Source organism: Somniosus microcephalus, chromosome 6 (genome assembly GCF_052327205.1).
Source record: "Somniosus microcephalus isolate GS21.2 chromosome 6, FLI_Smic_1.0, whole genome shotgun sequence".
Lineage (NCBI taxonomy): Eukaryota > Metazoa > Chordata > Chondrichthyes > Squaliformes > Somniosidae > Somniosus > Somniosus microcephalus.
Window position 1 is genome coordinate 236,717,045 of NC_140992.1, and position 20,148 is coordinate 236,737,192.

Here is a 20,148-nt window from a genome sequence, read left to right on the forward strand (position 1 = left end):
TGCTTGTATCACTCCTCTTGCGTTACTTACTTGTATCACTTTTCTCCTGTTCCCTATCCCAGCGAGGGACTTAACCAAGTTATTTTACCATTGGTGAAACTTCTACATTTTTACAGAAGGAAAGTTAATTTAATTTCTCTCTAGTGCAAGTGCACTGTTAGTTGTTAGTAACTTGTGTCACAATTAGATTTGTTTATTTTGCTTTGGGCTTCATGTTTCTAGATGGCCATTGGCAATGTGCAATTTCATTGTGAATATAAACAGGTAAATTATAGAAAAATAATTTTCCAGATACATAATGGAAACCTAATCCTGATGTATTTTAAACATAGATGACTACTATCTTGCAATGCTTCAGGGAAGCTACTAATGTTCCAGAGAGGCGGTCGACCCCACAACAGCTCATAGCTGTTGGAAAGCATTGGACAAAGCAAATGAAAAATTTAGTAAAAGAAAATCAAAGTGATCCTTATGTTGTTATAACAGCCATGGAAGAAGCTGCACTGTATGGAAATGTGCATCAGGTTTGTACTTGTGAAACCCGAGTAGGTCTGAGATGGTTTGATTTTAATGCTGTGTTCATCTGACTGTAGTTAGATGAGAGTTTATATTTTTAAAATGTAGATCTTTGTTTTTAAGTCATTACAGTAGATTAAAATGTTGTGTACTCCAACATATTAAAGAACCACGGTAAAATTAGGTTGACTTTTTTTAACTCTTTTTTCTTTATAGAACATGTAATATTAATTCTTGCCTTAATTTCTCACACAATAGGAGGTTCGTATGTATCTTTCATCATGTTTTAACTCTTCAAAATATGTTAACCCCCATACAAGCTTGATCTTATCTGTATTCTTGCCTTCAGTTTATTGTCAATGCAATTATTATTCTCGCCCTCGGTATTCTCTGGGATCATCTTAGTCATTTGCCCAATTACACAAGCTCTTATTCAGTCTAGTTATTTAGCGGGGTTTATAACTCGAAGAAAAAAATCAAATGGAAGCAGTATCCAACCCCGCCGCCCCCCCCCCCCCCCCCCAATTCTTTTCTACCATAATTATACCTGCACACACAGAATGGGTGGAACTTGCAACTTGGCAGTGGCATAAAAACTGGCTATATTTGATCGACCACTCATTATACACACTGCCTGATTATCTTTTCACTGGTTTTACATCCCCGCCTTATTTTGAAAATTCCATTTATTTACTTTTAGCTGAGCTTATTTTTCCTTGGTGCTTAATTCTCCCTGAACTGTTAGTCTCTTCCTTTCCCAGGACCTCAAAACGGTGGAACTGCTTAACTCCTTGCAGCTTCCCTTGCTATTATTTACAGACTATCAAAACCCTTTGGCATCACTTGAGAGCTGCTACTTCATTTTACATTATTTTCTCCTTTACTTTCTGGAGAAGGGCTTTGACTCTTCATGTAGGTTTCTGAATATTTTTTGAAAAAGATGTCTTCTGTCAGTTGAGATCTTGGGGCCCTTCGGTGTATGTTGAAAGACAAATTGAATTCTGTTTTTAACAGTCCAATTTGATAAAAGTATTGGGTACCTCTAAGATCCAATGACACTCTGCCAGCTGAGCTAGTAGTTAAAAAGGGGCTTGTTGCTTAACTAGGTTTCTTATTGCAAACTCTTGTTGATGAGGGTTATAGAAGCTTGATTCTTCGAATAAGTTTCTGAAATTTTAAGAGTTATTTAGCCCATTATTAACATTCTATAATAATTATGTTGAAGCATCTTCCCAGTTAGGTCCAAGTTCCTTGACTGTTGAAATAGAGCCTTTTCTGTCCGTCCAATTCTGTATCTTGTAATGGTATTCCAGTACTATTGTAAATGTCCAGTGATGCAGAGACACAGAGTGTCCACAGCGCCTGGTCTGCACTTGAGGCCTCCATAATCAGCACCTGTGAAGAGACGCTCAGTCACTCGACCAGGAAACACCAAGACTGGTTCGATGAGAATGTCCAGGAGCTAATAAGCCACAAGCGCAGGGCATTCCTGATCTGGAAACAGCAACAGAACTCGAGCAAGAAAGCAGCTGTACAGACTCCTGAAGGCCGAGGTCCAACAAAAAACTTGTGACCTAAAGAACAGATAGTGGGTGGAGAAAGCGCAGGAGATCCAGCAGCTAGCCGACAACCACGACGTGCGTGGATTCTTTAGCGCAGTCAAGACCACCTACGGCCCAAGTACCCAAGATCCTACCCCACTGCAGGCCAAGAACGGAGAGGTACTCATCAAGGACAGAGAGGCAGTCAGTGCCCGCTGGAAGGAGCACTTCGAAGATCTCCTTAACCAAGACTCTGTCTTCGACGCGAGTGTCCTCAACTCCATCCCGCAGCATGCTACCCGCCACCACCTCAGCACAACCCCAGCCCGGCATGAGGTTGAAAAGGCCATCCGACAACTGAAGAACAACAAGGCCTCCGGAGCAGATGGAATCCCCGTCGAGGCACTAAAGCATGGTGGAGAAGCACTATTGGCGCGAATACATGAACTTATTTCTCTTATTTGGAAGGAGGGGAACATGCCAGGGGTGATGAGTCCGATTGCAGTAATTAAGGAGGAGTTTCCCTACTGTCTGCCACAGGGAAAGTAATCGCAAGAATCCTCCTCGATCGCCTTCTCCCAGTGACTGAAGAGCTCCTCCCAACATCCCAATGCGGATTCGGCCCACTAAGGGGCACAATGGACGTGATCTTCACTGCGCGTCAAGTACAAGAGAAATGCAGGGAACAGCACCAACCGCTGCACATGGCCTTCTTTGACCTCACAAAGACCTTCGACACTGTCAACCGTGAGGGATTATGGAGTGTCCTCAAATTCGGCTGCCCTCAAATGTTTGTCACGATCCTCCGCCTGCTTCGGTGACATGCAAGTCATGATCCTGACCAACGGACCCACCACAGACCCAATTCACGTATGGACCGGGGTTAAGCAAGGCTGTGTCATCGCACCAATGCTCTTCTCGATCTTCCTTGCTGCAATGCTCCATCTTGCCCTCAGTAAGCTCCCCGCTGAAGTGGAGCTAATCTACAGAACAAACGGGGAACTGTTCAACCTCCATCGCCTCCAATCCAGATCCAAGGTTGTCCCATTCTCTGCCATCGAATTATAGAATGCAGACGACGCTTGCGTCTGCGCACACTCTGAGGTCGAACTCCAAACCATTGTCAACACCTTCATCGAAGCGTACGAGAGCATGGGCCTCACACTAAACATCCGTAAGACAAAGGTCCTCTACCAACCTGCCCCCGCCACACAGTACTGCTCCCCGATTATCAAAATCCATGACGAGGCCTTGGACAACGTGGACCACTTTCCATACCTCGGGAGTCTACTGTCAACAAGGGCAGACGTCGATGACGAAGTCCAACACCGCCTTCAGTGTGCCAGTGCAGCCTTCGGTCGCCTGAGGAAGAGAGTGTTTGAAGACCAGGATCTCAAACCCAGCACCAAGCTCACGGCCTACAGAGCAGTAGTGATACCCGCCCTCCTGTATGCTCAGAGACATGGACCATGTACAGCAGGCACCTTAAAGCACTGGAGAGGTACTACCAATGCTGCCTCCGCAGGATCCTGCAAATCTATTGGCAGGCTAGGCGCACCAACGTCGGTGTTCTCGCTCAGGCCAACATCTCCAGCATCGAAGCTTTGACCGTGCTCGATTAGCTCCGATGGAGGGGCCACATTGCCCGCATGCCCGATACGCGACTCCCAAAGCAAGCACTCTACTCGGAGTTCCGACACGGCAAGAGATCCCCAGGTGGGCAGAGGAAACGCTTCAAGGACACCCTCAAAGCCTCCTTGAAAAAGTGCAACATCCCCACCGACACCTGGGAATCCCTGGCCCAAGACTGCACAAAGTGGAGGAGAAGCATCCGGGAAGGCGCCGAACACCTTGAGTCTCTTTGCCGGGAGCAAGCGGAAGCCAAGCGCAAACAGCGGAAGGAGCGCATGTCAACCCAAGAACCCCACCCACCCGCCCCTTCAACCACCGTCTGCCCCACCTGTAACAGAGACTAGGTCCCGCATTGGACTCCTCAGTCACCTGAGAACTCATTTTTAGTGTGGAAGCAAGTCATCCTCGGTTCCGAGGGGCTGCCTAAGAAGAGAAGAAATGTCCAGATGACTTGCACCTAAAATGAGATGAATTTTACTTCCATTTAAACAGGTCAACTTTTCAGGCTTGTTTCGGGTATCAGTTAGACAGAGGTTTCCTGAATGGTCCCAAAAGGATGCAGTTCCAAGCCTGGGTATGTGCATTGGGAGAAGGGGTTACTCTTTCCTCCCCTGCTTCAGAATTATCAATACTGCAATAATCTTACAAATCTTAAGCTGGATCCTGTGATTGTCACTATTTGGTTTATTGCTCTATAAGATTTATTTACATTTAATAGCTGTAATAAGCCTGATGCTAGTTTCGCATTTAAAGCACATGATATTGGAGTGTGAAAGCTTTTTTCATGGTTTGATATCCCACTTTGAAATTTAATTTTGTCATTCCTCACCTTTTGAATGGTATGGCTACCTCCTTAGAGCCATAAGAAATTGAATTTAATTTTGGATATTTCGGGTATTCTTGAGATAATGTCCACATCTTTTACCAAGATTGCCATGTTAAAAAAAAAAAAAATCAACGACTCTTGACCAGGAAGCATTACCAACAGTAGTAACTTGATCAAATCAAAGCTATGCTCCCCTTTCCAGTGAGTGTCGTAGAAAGATACTGCAGGGCTTGAGAAAGTTGGTGGGTTAGTGACATTATCAATCTGCTACCCAATGTTTGCCTGTAGTCTGACATAATGGGCAGTGAAGATGAGACTATTTAAAAGCTGACCTTTTCTTCCTCATTAGTATATGCTTGATACTTCTTGCACTTTATATAGGTGCAGTTCTGTTGTATTTTGGGAAATAGTGTAGAAGAGGTGATTTTGTTTGTGATATTTTGTGTTTTGACGAATAGTCCCGTAAAAGTCAAGGATGGGACCAACAAGCCCAGGGAACCTTGGATGTCAAGGGATATACGAGAATGGATTAGGAAAAAAAGGGGGGCTTTTGGCAGGTACAAAGGACTAAAGACAGAGGAAGCCCTAGAGGAGTATAAAAAGTGCAGGGGGATACTTAAAAAAGAAATTAGGAGAGCGAGGAGGGGCCATGAAATAACACTGGCGAGCAAAATAAAGGAAAATCCTACGGTGTTTTATAAGTATATTAAGGGCAAGAGGATAACTAGGGAAAGAGTAGGGCCCATTAGGGACCAAAGTGGCAAGCTGTGTGTAGAGCCAGAAGATGTAGGTGGGGTTTTAAATGAATTTTTTGCATCTGTGCTCACTATGGAGAAGGACGATGTGGACATAGAAATCGGACAGGGGGACTGTGATATACTTGAACATATTAGCATCGAGAGGGAGGAGGTACTAGCGGTTTTAGCAGGCTTAAAAGTGGATAAATCCCCAGGCCCGGACGAGATGTATCCCAGGCTGCTATGTGAGGCAAAGGAGGAGATTGCAGGGGCTCTGACACAAATTTTCAGAACCTCTCTGGCCACAGGGGATGTGCCAGAGGACTGGAGAACAGCTAATGTAGTACCATTATTCAAGAAGGGTAGCAGGGATAAACCAGGGAATTACAGGCCAGTGAGCCTAACATCAGTGGTAGGGAAATTATTGGAAAAAATTCTGAGGGACAGAATTAGTCTCCACTTGGAGAGGCAAGGATTAATTAGGGATAGCCAGCATGGCTTTGTCAAGGGAAGATCATGTCTGATCAATTTGAATTTTTCGAGGGGGTGACTAGGTGTGTGGATGAGGGTAGTGCAGTGGATGTGGTTTACATGGATTTCAGTAAGGCTTTTGATAAAGTCCCGCATAGGAGACTGGTCAGGAAGGTAAGAGCCCATGGGATCCAGGGTGCCTTGGCACATTGGATCCAAAACTGGCTTAGTGGCAGAAGGCAGAGGGTGATGGTGGAAGGTTGTTTTTGTGACTGGAAGCCTGTGTCCAGTGGGGTACCGCAGGGATCAGTGCTGGGCCCCTTGCTGTTTGTGGTCTACATTAATGATTTGGATGTGAATGTAAAAGGTATGATCAGTAAGTTCGCAGATGACACGAAAATTGGTGGGGTGGTAAATAGCGAGGAGGGAAGCCTCGGGCTACAGGACGATATAGATGGGTTGGTCAGATGGGCGGAACAGTGGCAAATGGAATTTAACCCTGAAAAGTGTGAGGTGATGCATTTTGGAGGGACTAACAAGGCAAGGGAATACACAATGAATGGTAAGACCCTAGGAAAGACAGAGGATCAGAGGGACCTTGGTGTGCATGTACATAGATCCCTGAAGGCAGCAGAACAGGTGGATAAGGTGGTTAAAAAGGCATATGGGATACTTGCCTTCATTAGCCGAGGCATAGAATATAAGAGCAGGGAGGTTATGATGGAGCTGTACAAAACGTTGGTAAGGCCACAGCTGGAGTACTGTGCAGTTCTGGTCGCCACACTATAGGAAGGATGTGCTTGCTTTGGAGAGGGTGCAGAGGAGATTTACCAGGATGTTACCTGGGCTGGAGCGCTTCAGCTATGAAGAAAGACTGGACAGACTGGGGTTGTTTTCCTTGGAGCAGAGAAGGCTGAGGGGGGACCTGATTGAGGTGTACAAAATTATGAGGGGCATAGATAGGGTAGATAGAAAGGAACTTTTCCCCTTAGTAGAGGGGTCAATAACAAGGGGGCATAGATTCAAGGTAAGGGGCAGGAGGTTTAATGGGGATTTGAGGAAAAACTTTTTCACCCAGAAGGTGGTTGGAATCTGGAACTCACTGCCTGAAAGGGTGGTAGAGGCAGGAACCCTCACAACATTCAAGAAGCATTTGGATGAGCACTTGAAATGCCATTGCATACAAGGCTACGGACCAAATGCTGGAAAATGGGATTAGATTAGACAGGGCTTGATGGCCAGCGTGGACGCGATGGGCCGAAAGGCCTCTTTCTGTGCTGTATAACTCTGAATGTAATCCAACAGCAGAATATTTGAGAATTATTTTTGCAATAACAATTTGTTGATAAAATGTCTTCATTATTAGGTCGTGCAGCTTTGTTTGGACTGTGAGAAAACATCATTGTTGCTGACCTTGTTGGATTTCACCTCTGAGATTTTGCAAAAGACTATAATCTTTACTAATTGCGCTGAGGATGTGGATCATGTGTTTAAAGTAGGTAGTTATGGTTAAGATGTGCGTTCACTTCTTTGGGAGCTCACAAGTTAAGATTAAATGTATGCTTCTGTCAATGGGGTGGAATCCTGTTCTTGGGCAGTAAAGTGCCACTGTGTACATAAGTGTTGTGCAAACCTTTTCAGTTTAGACTTAATGCAATGATGTAAATTGTGTTGAGCCACTTGTGTGTAATAGTCATGACAAAAATAATGCATGGTTCTTCCGCCCCTTGTCTCTCTGTGAGCACTTTGGACTGAAGGCTGCTTTGACAACATTAAAATTGCAAATATATTTTTGCTGCTTACTAGTTCAATTTTAAATTGCAAAAATATTCTTTATGCCACTTATTTAAATTTTAAATATGTATAATGCTAAAGGGAATACTATGTTTTGTATTTACTAAATACAAATTTTAATGATACAAATCAAGGCTGGAATATATTGGTGAATGATCTGATCAGTCATTAAAAACAATATTTATAAAATATTTTACTACTACTGAAAATTAATTGTAGCTGTCCGTTCCAATACTGCGTGCTACATAACGTCAAGTAAACTACAATTATCATCCTCATTGGAAAGAATACAAAAATATAAAATGCACATAATCTCATTATATGCCATGTAGCACTAAGTAATCTGTCACCAGCATGGGGAAGAAAGGTGACATAAGACACTTTTTTTGAGTTGACATTGAAAGCACTTGGGTTCCCCATCCCTACTTTATATAGTGCATAGTTCTGCAAACAAAGCTCAGTTAATTTTCTTCTACTGACAAAGTGCTGTAGAAGAGTTCTTGCCACCGCCCCCCCCCCCCCCCCCCCCCCCCATATTAAGAAAACAATTATCTGGGGCAAGTACAGGGGACTAGGACTGAGTAAACATGTGTTTTGAGAACCAGCACAATGGGCCAGATGGATTTCTTCTGTGCTGTAAAATCTGATTTCTATCTAATTATACTGGCCCAGAATTTGCAGTTGTAATGATGAAACTGTCAGCGCCCGCTGTCATTACTGTGTAAAACTAACAGCAACTACTGGTGTCCGCACATGCACAGTTAATCGTAGGAATCCAGAAGTTGCTATCAGTGATACCCTGCTCCTCCACAGGGTGCGCTGTTGCAGTCTTTGCAGGTGCAATCAACACAGAATCAGTGATTTGATATGAACGTCAACTTTTTACACACTATTCTCGCTGTAAAAACCATTGAAAATGTTGAGCCTTGTTGAATGAGGTGTAACTGAATTTTTAGCACCATACTAAGTCATAATTACTGCTCAACAACCTCTCTGGCCCTGAAAAACTAATTTTATAAGCGTGGAGTGTCATTCCCTCTAGCATTTAAAAATTCCATGATTTTTAAAATAATTTTTATTTTAAAGTTTGATATTTCAGCTTCTACCTTAATCCCATGTGCATGTCCCAATGTTTATTTCACTTTCTGTAAAATGATTAAAAAGTGGATTATAATCCGTGCTTTTTACTTCCTGGTTTGCTCGCTGTGAGAATTCTTCAGTCTGATTGGCTGATCAGCCTGCTTAATGACTTCACCGTTGCTGGACACCACAGATCCCCTATAGATGGCACGAGATTGAAATTATTTTCGGAATAGGGGAAGTCGATGCTCTAGAACCTGCTAAATCTTTGGGGGCAGCTTTTTTTCAAGATCAGTGGCGAGCGCCGTCCCTTTGCCACTGACCACAAAATCCAGGCCATTATCTTCATTTTAAATTAAGACTTCAGTGGATTTAAAGAATCCCATGGCACTATTTGAAGAAGAGCAGGGAAGTTCTCCAACAAATTGGCCAACATTTATCCTTCAACCAACACCACCAGAACAGATTAACTGGTCATTGATCTTTATTGCTGTTTGTGGGACTTTGCGCTGCACACACATTTGCTTCCATGTTGGCCTGCATATCGGTGACTACATTTCAAATGCAGTTCATCGATTGTGAAATGCAATCTACACAAAACCAGAAAATACTGAAGTATAATTTATATTTTATAACCAAATTAAGGGGAAGCTAGATATGTACATGAGAAAGAAAGGAATAGTAGGATATGCTGACCGGGTTAGATTTAGTTGGGTGGGAGGAGGCTCGTGTGGAGCATTATCACCGGCATAGACCAGTTGGGCTGGATGACCTGTTACTGTACTGTAAATTCTATGCAAGTTCATTCTTTTTCTTTTTTTAAAAATTTCTCTTTCAATGTTTTCTTTTTGTCATTCGCTGGCTTTCTGTGCATTAAAAAAAATATAATAAAGGCGTATGGATTTCTGGACATGTAGAGACTCATTTTTTGCTATAGTAAATATGGTACAAGGCAAAACATCTCACCTGGTACTCTAGCTGAGGGAATATGAAATTTGTGAGGTGTAGTTTAGCTGCCAGATAGCTGAATCTAAGACTGTCATAACTATAAGTAAACTTCTGTGCTACTGGGTAATTTAAAAATTGTTGAACTTAATTAAAAATATAGCCTATTGAGCATCTTTTGGTCACAACTCTCTTCTAGGCTTTGGACAGTAATTCAAATTTCTGCATGAAAGCCCATGAAGGGATGAGCTTACAGGTTAGCAATGTAATGGAAGAGTGGAGTAAGAAATTCAGCCCTGGCACACATGTAATATTAGGTGAGTATTTTAAATACTGAAGTTTTAAAATATGCACAGAATATACACAGTTTAAACGTATGCATTAATAGAAATGTTTGTATTTTACAAGTTGCAGGAAAAATTATTCTTTTTGTACAAATTTCCATAAAACCAGACTACAAATGGGAATATAAGTCCCAGATCAGTGGTTACCATGTACAGGATGTTCTACAGGTTTAAAAAATAACCCATTCACTAACAGGAATACATGTGGTTGGGTTAAGGAATCTTTATTCCAGTCTTGGAGCCAGTTTTCCATGAAAGCATTGTGAAACCTGAATATTTAAAAATATTTTTTTGTTTGGTACTTGTTACCGTGAAAGTGGAATGGTACATGACAATCAAATATTGCTATGCCACATTGTTAACCCTCTAGGAGGCCCACACATCATAATATTATTGGTTGTTCAATGTTGGATTCAGGGTGCACTTTGCATAATAATACACCATACATTTTCTAATTCATATATCCCAAATAGAACTTTGTTTTAAATATTTATTTCCCTAACAGTTACAACTGATGACTGCCTCAAAGCCTTGGGAATTACAGATGCCACCTGTGTAATCCATTATGGTTTTCCTCGTTCTCGGAAGATATTTGGAGCTCGCCTATGTTGCATGGTTGACAATTTTGATAATATTGTGGAGGTACAGTGAATTGAGGAAAAATGTATTTTTTAATTTAAAATGCAGAAAAATATCTGCAGATTTTATCATTGCTGAGAGAATTAAGATTCAGCAGTGTTTTGTGGGATGTTCTGTTTATTTTGTGTACTAGTTCTAGTTGACTCTTAAACCTTCGCGGTGTTTTGGCTTGAAGACTACTGTACTATGAACCAACAGGTGATTGTAGAAGTAGACAATTTGAAGTGTTAAGTATGAAACTTTGCCTTGTTTCTATTTTTTATTCTGCTGGCAAAATTTGAAATTCTGAGCTTTTATAAATACTCAGGTTTGTCTTGAACAATTTCAGTCTACATATTTTGCAAGACAATTTAGTGTTTACCAGTCCAAGTCACTGCCATATTTACTGTTGCCACCACAATGTGTTGTAACATTGTAGGGGCCTAATTTATGTTCCTGTTTTTCTCGAAGTCGGCACAATTTTGACAACTGCTTCTGTTGTACAATTTCAAATCTTAAACTGAGAGAGCTTCTCAAGTCCCTGTATCCTTATCACATTCTATATAAGGCTCCTATCCAAATGACACTAGTAGTAAATTAGTGTCTATGCTGCTTTGTGCCACACCTCACTCTACACAGCCACTAAAAAATTATCTTAGGCTCAGACAATTCTTTTTATGAATTTTGTTCGTGTTGGACTCTTTCCCATTGGATACATTTATCAGAATCTCAGAGGTGAGGATGTGGTTCCAGAAAAGTTAACTGTTCCACATCTTTTGTAGCGACCAGCTGAAACCCCAAAATATGAAGGAAAGCAGACTTTGTAACCACCCCATACTAGTCACCTACCCACTACCAACTCTAGTACCTACAACGTGCCAGTTCCCTTCCTCCATCATTCCTCAGCTGGAAGAGGGCTCAGTAAAAGTAGCTTAGCTCTTTAGCTGACCGTGTTATATCTGCCTTGGGAGTTCTTGATGCGTTCCCTTTCTCAACCAACATCCCTCGCCTTAATGAGCACAAAAATTCAGCAATATTTTTAATGAAAATTGTCCACTAACTAGTTGCTCCTGTTAAAATATTAATTGGGCAGTTATTTGTATGAACTGACACCTTTTTTCCAAAATGTAATTGTACAGATCACTTGAAACTTCCATGTTTGCAGAACAAAACCATGTGAGAGACATCTCATTGCACAGCCTGCTAATATTCATCTTCTCCTGTCTGACGTACCTCAGAGTCCAACATAGCTTACATTCAAATTGTTATTTTTATTGTACTTAATTTCCATGCCTCAGTATCATCAGTGCTACTCTGAAATTGGCTGGGAAGGTGCACAAGAGGTTATAATGGGTTACTCTTTTTTTGTGGGTTGAAATTTCTTGGTAGTTAATATAACTACAGTTTATACATTATCCGTGTTAGTAAACTGGTTATGGGAGAATTGAGTGGGGATGATGTGGATTTCATAAGTTCACATCAGACTCTTAAGTAATTTTTGGCACGTGTACTGTGAAGTGTTTAGTTTTGGCTAGCACCTTAAAGCAATGTGTAGAATCTTTAGTGCAAATTAAACTTTTTTTAAAAATTATAAGATACAAAAATGTTCTCTTAACACTAGGGATCAACTCTTCAAAGTCAGTCAATCATACTAATGACTGACAAAAATGCACTGCAGACAGCTTCCATTCTGCACTACCTGGAAAGAACAGAAGCTAAAATTCCTACAGAACTATATAAATTTATTTCTGACTTGAATAAAGAAGATGACATTTGCTATGACAAATCTTTATGTAAATACCTTAAAGCACATGGAATCTGCAGGTAAGCACTTAGCAATAGTTTGCTTTGTAGATTTAAGGGTAGTGGGGAAAAAATCTAGGGAGCTACAGTGACCAGGCTGCTTCTTCATTGTTTGGGCAGAGATTTCCAGTTGCACTAATATATCATTTTTTGTGGGAAAGATCAACAAATTAATTGGTTTACAGCAGATGTATGGCTGTGGACCAGACTAACCTGAAAATCCAAGAGTTATTTAAGCTATCAAATAGTTAGTATAAAAATTGTATATTTGATTCGGGATATTTTTCACTTTGTTGACTTAGGCGTGATTCCTGGTATGGGAATGAAAACTTGTTAAACACAGTTATAATCCTCTCTCATTTTCCACTGAAAGTGATCGACTGGTCAAGTGGTGAGAGCTGGGGCAGGGTTTGCTGTGGATTTCTGCTGTATGCTCAATTGACAATTATATGAAAGAGGGACTTTGATGAATTCTATCAAATTTGAAATTCAGTGGCAACAGTATATATTAAGTGGATAAACTAGGAAATCGCATATGGTATTTGTTGTAAATAACTTCAAATTCAGATTGGTACAGGACAAAATTAAATATGTGTACACAAATGACTTCATTGGAAAATGTGCAAAAGCATTCACTGACAATGTTCAGTTACTGTGAGCCCATTCTTAACAGGGCAAATCATTTAGGTACAGGGATGGAAAATGCATTTATCCCCAATTAACCTCCCTAATGCTAATAAGCACAAAAATTCACCAAGAATTCATTTTTTTTGAGACGTGCATTCTCCATAGCTGCATGTGGTAGAGTATTAATTCTTAAGCCGGTTGTTCAAAATGCTATACCGTATGCTCCAGTATCACAGCAGAAGTTTACTACTGATACACTTTTGGCCTTCAGTAAGAAGCTTTACTGTAACAGGTGGAAGCTAATTTGTCCTGATGCCACAAAGCAAATGGAGGATTCCACTCCGTGTAGCATCCTCACTTGAATCTTAAATTACCATCTTTTTGATTAACGATTCTAACCCAGTTGCATCAGAGTACACATATCCACATCATGAATTTTTTTTACCCCCCTCCAAAGGATTTCCTACCATTGCACTCATCATGCTGATACATCAATGTGATGTACACCGGAATTCTCTTCACGGGCAGCTACATGATATAATAGCCAACTTTGACCATCTGTATCAAATTGATAAAATTGTGTAAATACTTTTACTTTAATGTGTCAATGTTCATTTCAGGGATAATAAAACTTGTACAAGTCGTCATAAGCTTCACCTAGATGTAGACAAACCACGGTGCCTTTCAGGTGAAAAGAAATTGCCTTCTACAGGATACATTGAGGTAAAATTGCTTGTGATTTATTTCAGTGCCTTGTCTTGCCGGTTTTAAAATTTTGCTTCTTTGAACAGTTTTCACCTTTTTGTTTAGGATTTGTTTATCTGCCATTAGAAATATGAGGATTATCTCTACAATATAATAGTGTAACAATTAATGACTACCTTCACAGTAGTAGTACAGCTGCATCTTTAAATCCAGTTAGAAGCTAATATTTTGTAATTCATATGATATGTGCTTCATCCTATCTAAGCCAGGCAGCTAAAGAAACTTAGATTTAATGATTTTTTGATGTGCAAAACAAACTTTCCACATCTTCTTGATGTAGTGAATTTCTTCAATGATCAGTATGGTCCTTTACATCCGCACAGTTGCAATAGGCGGGTTTACCTTAATGAAATTTACGTTATATTTGAGATAATACACTTTTATGAATGCCATAAACACTTCCACTAGTGTAATTGTAGATGTTGACTATAAAGACCTTTTTATGCAGCAGTATTTTATTCCTTTGTTTGCAACCATGAGAACTACCAATCCTATTCTCAACCTCTGTTGATGTCTCTTTTACCCGTTAAGGTTTGCATAAGGGACTTAAGTTGCTTCAGCCTCTATCTTTATGTTTAACAAAAAATACTAAGATCTCACCCCATTAGCTCAACCCTCTGGGAATATTATAAATAATAGTCATGTTTGCTTAATTCATATTCGGCCTTTTTTTGGGGGGGAGGGGGAAGAAAAGATTTACAATCCAAGGGAGACATTGTTACCAACATTTAAAAGGAGTGTGTCTTCTTTAATCATGTCTGTTGGCAATGTGGATTTACTGCTGTGGTACGTGTTTAAACATTTTTTAAAAATACTTCATTTGGAAAAGTGAAGATCCTTTTGTTGCAGTTCAGACTTTTCCAAATTCAGTTATTTATTGGGCAAATGGCCTGGCAGTTGTTGTAATTATCCTATTTAACTGTACTACAGCACACTTGAACTTTAGTATTCCCACCCTGTCTCCTGACAATTAGAAGACGAAAAATAACAAATTATGGGGGAGAAATTGGGTGAGTAGCGCCACCTGTTAGCACCTAAAGAGGCAGTCAGTGGCTGTAGCGCCACTGGCTGCGTCTCCCGCGATATTCAGTAGGGGCGCTAATGGTGGCGTTGGGCATTTGCGCTGCGCCGCCACCGATGACGTCATCGGTGTGCGCAGCGCCCCATTCGTGCCCCGTTCGCGATATTTGGTAGCGAACGGCGCAGTTGCGCCGTTCGCTACCTGCGCCCGGTTCACGGGGCCTTACTGTGCCGGCAGCGGCGCAAGTTAAGGTGGAGGTGCGGGGCGGCCGCTTTTTCGGCGGCCGCCTGCCAGCACCTCCGTCCCCGGCCTCCTAACCAACCCCCTCCCCCCCCCGCGGCATTGCCGGCTGTTTCCCGAGAGCCCGGCACTTCTCCTTGGTGCCGGGCTCATTTGCCGGCACTCGCGAGCGGGGATCGCGCTGTTGCAGGCACCTCCCCCTTAACAGTGGGAGGAAGGCCTGCAGTACCGCAGTGTGCCGTGCCGCAGCATGTGGCGCTGCGGCACGTTGCGCTGCGATAATCAGTTTCAGCGCCCTAAGAGGGACGCGGAGCGCCTCGAGCCTCGCCCCATGTCCCTCGAGGGGCACTGAAACTGAATTTCTGGCGATCGGTATTACTCCGATTGCTGCGCTAAATCCTGCGCTCAGGCGACTTTTGCGCCACTTTGGCGCCCCAACCCAATTTCTAGGCCTATGTGCCTACTTCGTATAGGCTAAAACTATTAATTGAATTTATTTACAATTGATGATTTATATAAGCAGATATCAATACATACTATATATCACAATTAGCAATTTAAAATGATCTCATAGAATTTGTCTCAAACAGGAAATTTTCTGTATTTTTAAGTTGTGAAATTGAATTCAATAAATCCGGTAATACGTGGGCTAGCACCAGAAAGTGCCATTTACCCCAACAACAACAACTTGCAATTATATAGAGCCTTTAACATAGTAAAACCTCTCAAGGCACTTCACAGGAGCGTTATCAGACAATATATGACACGGAGCCACATAAGGAGATATTGGGACATGTTGCCAAAAGCTTTTAAGTAGGTTTTAAGGAGTGTCTTAAAGGAGTAGAGCAAGGCGGAGAGGTTTAGGGAGGGAATTGCAGAGTTTAGGGCCTAGACAACTGAAGGCACGCCCACCAATCGAGGGGCGAAGGAAATCGGGGATGCATAAGAAGCCAGAATCAGAAGAATGAAGAGTTCTCTTGAGGGTTGAAGGGCTAGAGGAGGCTAGAGTTAGCGAGGGGCAATTCCATGGAGGATTTGAAAACCAAAAATAGATTATCTGGTCATTATCTCGTTGCATTTTGTGGGACCTAGCTGTGCCAAATTTGCTGTTGCGCTTGCCTGTTACAACAATGACTACAATTCAAAAGAACTTCATTGGCTTTTAAGTGCTTTGGGAGGTCCTGGGTTGTGAAAGGCTTTTAATGTCTATTCCTGCCTTCCTTCCTCTCTCCCTCCGAAGCATGAAGTAGTTATCCTTTGTCAATAGCAGGTAGATGTGCCAAGGCTTGTAGATATCATTGGTGGTCTAATGATAGGAGTTGTCAATATAGCTCAAATATCTGCTGGTCTCCCTGACATGCCTTTTTTCATCTTGTACTACCTGAATCATGAAATACTGTATTTGGGATATAGACGACCAACTCCTATCGTTAAATGTACCTTCACTTGGGTCGCATCATAGGACTCTGCATCTTGCACTTAAATAGCTTGTGGATCCCTAAGCTCTCTTGAAAGTTGGTATTGAAAGAGCTCCTTTTCATGTGTCCTATTTATCACCTGTTGTACTGATTAAGTCCGTAATAATGAACATTTAGGGGTGGTTGTGGGGGGGGGGGGGGGGGTGGATTATGACAATACAACAACAACTGATGGGTGAGCGGGACTTGGTGCGAGTTAGGGTACGGGCAGCAGAGTTTTGGATGAGATCAAGTTTACGGAGGATGGTAGGTGGGAAGCTGGCCAGGAGAGCATTGGAATAGTCGAGTTTAGAGGTAAAAAAGACATGGATCAGGGTTTCAGCAGCAGATGGGCTGAAGCAGGGGCAGAGTCGGGTGATACGGAGATGGAAGTACGTGGTCTTGGTAATGGAGAGGATATGGGGTTGCAAGCTCAGCTCGGGGTCAGATAGGACGCCAAGGTTGTGAACTGTCTGGTTCAGCCTCAGACAGTGGCCCGGGAGGGAGATGGAGTTGGTTGCTAGGGAATGGAGTTTATGACAGGGACAGAAGACAATGGCTGCGGTCTTCCAAATATTTAATTGGAGGAAATTTATGCTCATCCCAAATAAGTAACATGAGAAGTCCGAGACAGTGGAGGGGTCGAGAGAGATGGTGGTGAAGCAGAGCTGGGTGTTGGCAGCGTACATGTGGAATGTCCTGTTGTTTTTTTCGGATGATGATGCTGAGGGGCATCATGTAGATGAGAAATAGGAGGGGGCTAAGGTTAGATCCTTGGAAGACTTCAGAGATAACGGTGCGGGAGTGGGAAGAAAAGGCATTGCAGGAGATTCTCTGGCTATGACTGGATAGATAGGAATGGAACCCGGCGAGGGCAGTCCCACCCAGCTGGACAACAGAGGAGAGAGGCGTTGGAGGAGGATGGTGTGGTCAACTGTTTCAAAGCCTGCAGACAGGTCTAGGAGGATAAGAAGAGAGTTCACCACAGTCACACTCGCATAGGATGTAATTTGTGACTTTGATCAGATCAGTGCTGTGGCAAGGGCGTAAACCTGATTGGAGGGGCTCAAACATGGAGTTGCGGGAAAGATGGCCATGGATTTGAGAGGTGACGACACATTCAAAACCTCCTATAGTGAGTTAATAAAAATTGTCCAAAAATATATTCCAAAAAATCTCTAAATAGAAACAGGACAGTGCTTAAAAAGTAAATGCTACAAAAGCATAAACACCCAAAGGTCTGTTATTTCCCCCTCCCTATTTAAGAGCTTCCCTTCTCATTCAAAACCAGCTTTGAAGCCTGGTGCAAAAGCTGGAAAATAGTTCCTGCGATTCATTTAAATATTTTTGCAAGCATCCTGGAGCCTTAATGAGACAATAACATGAAATGTCCACTAGTTATCTCTTCTTCTTAGGCAGTCCCTCGGAACCGAGGATGACTTGCTTCCACATTAAAAATGAGTTCGTAGGTGACTGCTGAGTCCAATGCGGGACCTACAGTCTCTGTCACAGGTGGGGCAGACGGTGGTTGAAGGGGCGGGTGGGTGGGGTGCTTGGGTTGACTACTAGTTCTCTACTGCACAAAGTGCAGCTGGCCAGAAAATCACAAGCAGAAGAAATCTGGTGCAAAACATCCCTAAATCTGCTTTCCCAATTTTCTAAACCCCAGCATCAATTCTGCCCCTGCATACCTGACATAGCTATTAGGAAAATCTACTATATATTTTGAAGTTACCAAAGACAAAAATTTCTATATTGGTCACACTCTTGCAAGGTATATGGTTGGTCTCTTGACTGCAATCTTTATATTGAGGTATAATTGTGTAACAAAATAATTTACTCATATATGTGGAATTGAAACTTCTCTAGATTATTGCAACATGTGTCCGTGATGCTTCGAGCTATTATGGTAGAATAATACATCACAAAAATAAATGGGAGAATCCTCCCGTTTCAATGGAAGAGGACTATCTGAGGCTTTTGAAAGACATGGCTGATTACTACACAGAGGAGAACAACAGGAAACCAGTAGAGCAATTAGAAGTGTCTTCTCTATATGGACTAGAGGAAGAAATATATAGCAGGTAAGGCAGCAAATTTTATTTTTGTAGATGGCAGTAAAACTCAAAGTAAATTAACAAGGGAATAATAATTGTTCAGATTAGAACATTTTTACATCGGGTATTTCAAGAATATGTTATGGCTTCTGAGATTTGGTGAAATAATTATCTAAAATTATGGTGCCTGAATATAGTTTATGTCGTGTAATTTGAAGATAAGCGTGTTGGATTAAATTTATTAAGATTAAATCTGTCAAACTACAGGTAGACTATCCTTTATCCGAAAACCTCGGGACCAGCCGTGTTTCGGTTTTAGGAAAATTTCGGAAGGTGCGCGAAAACACTTCGGTTTTCAGAGGTAATTCGGTTTTCGGGAGTGCGGATAAAGGATACACTATCCCTTATCCAAAAATAACGACTATAAATACTGTAGTTACAGGGATAAATACTGTAGTACAGTTTATTTGTAAGGAAAACATTCAGTAAAACTTCAAACATGTACAGGTACAAACTAAGCTAAATACCTGTACATAAACATGCAATAAAGGTACATTACATCTGGCTTGAGGATCTTGGAGACGATGGTACATCAGCGTTGTCATCATTGTCATCAGGTTGGAGTTGGACATCTGAAGATGGGCCAGGAACAGGATTCTCAAGTGATGAAGCAGCATTACATCTGGCTTGAGGATCTTGGAGAAGAGGGTACATCAGTGTTGGCATCATTGTCATCAGGTTGGAGTTGGACATCTGAAGATGGGCCAGGAACAGGATTCTCAAGTGATGAAGCATGACTACGACAGACGGCCTTTTTAAAGACTTCTTCCAGTGTCGTCTGTCTCATTAACATTGGTTTCTGTCTAAGCAGTCTCTCTTTAATTGAGTAAACTTGCATAATCTCTTGCTCACTGATAAATGCACGTTTTTCAAGGCCAGCAATTAACTGATCACACATTGTCACCATATCGTCTATGGGGATTTTTTCACCTGTGTTCACAATGTCATCATCATCATCACTACTGTCCTCATGCTTGTCTTTATTTAACACCATTTCAGCAATTTCCCCATCACTCAATGAATTCACAACAGGTGCATCATTGTCGATGTTCAGCACTTCTTCGATGTCAGCTTCCTCTAACGTATTTACACTTTCGGATGATAAACCTTTGGCGTAAGTGAGGAGGTTTGATATCATCATCTTCTCCTGACTGACAGGAAATCCTTCAAACTCGTCATCTGCAGGTCCATCTTCATGAAACATCGTTGAAGGCCAAAGTCTGTGCCAAGCATTTGTTAATGTTGGTTTGTCAACATCGTTCCAAGCATTAGCAACTGCATAAATGGCATCCTTAACATTGAATTCTTTCAGGAAGCTTTGGATTCCTTTGCCTCTGTTGATTGCATCAAGCATAGAGTTCAAAAAAACGTCTTTATACTTGCTCTTCATGGAGCGTAAAATTCCTTGGTCACAAGGCTGTATTAAAGATGTCACATTAGGGGGAAAGTTAATGCCGAAAACATAACTTTTCACAAGAAGTTCAGGAGGGGGATGTGCGGAGCAGTTGTCCAGGAACAATAAAATTTTGCAGTTTTCTTCCAGTCCAACTTGCCTGCAATGAGCTCGTGTCGCTGGTACGAAGTGGTTATTGAACCAGTGAGAAAATATTCCTC

The 20,148-nt window shown here is 41.8% G+C and overlaps 1 protein-coding gene across 1 annotated transcript in view; it reads left to right on the forward strand.

The window, feature by feature from the left end:
• Positions 1-20,148, forward strand: part of tdrd12 (tudor domain containing 12) — a 139,787-nt gene that overhangs the window by 66,182 nt on the left and 53,457 nt on the right. Inside the window, exons 16-22 of the mRNA XM_085991576.1 lie at positions 333-524; positions 7,090-7,218; positions 9,742-9,859; positions 10,392-10,528; positions 12,126-12,328; positions 13,555-13,657; positions 18,287-18,501. Of these exons, the coding sequence (XP_085847702.1) occupies positions 333-524; positions 7,090-7,218; positions 9,742-9,859; positions 10,392-10,528; positions 12,126-12,328; positions 13,555-13,657; positions 18,287-18,501 (1,097 nt within the window). The remainder of the gene's footprint in view (positions 1-332; positions 525-7,089; positions 7,219-9,741; positions 9,860-10,391; positions 10,529-12,125; positions 12,329-13,554; positions 13,658-18,286; positions 18,502-20,148) is intronic.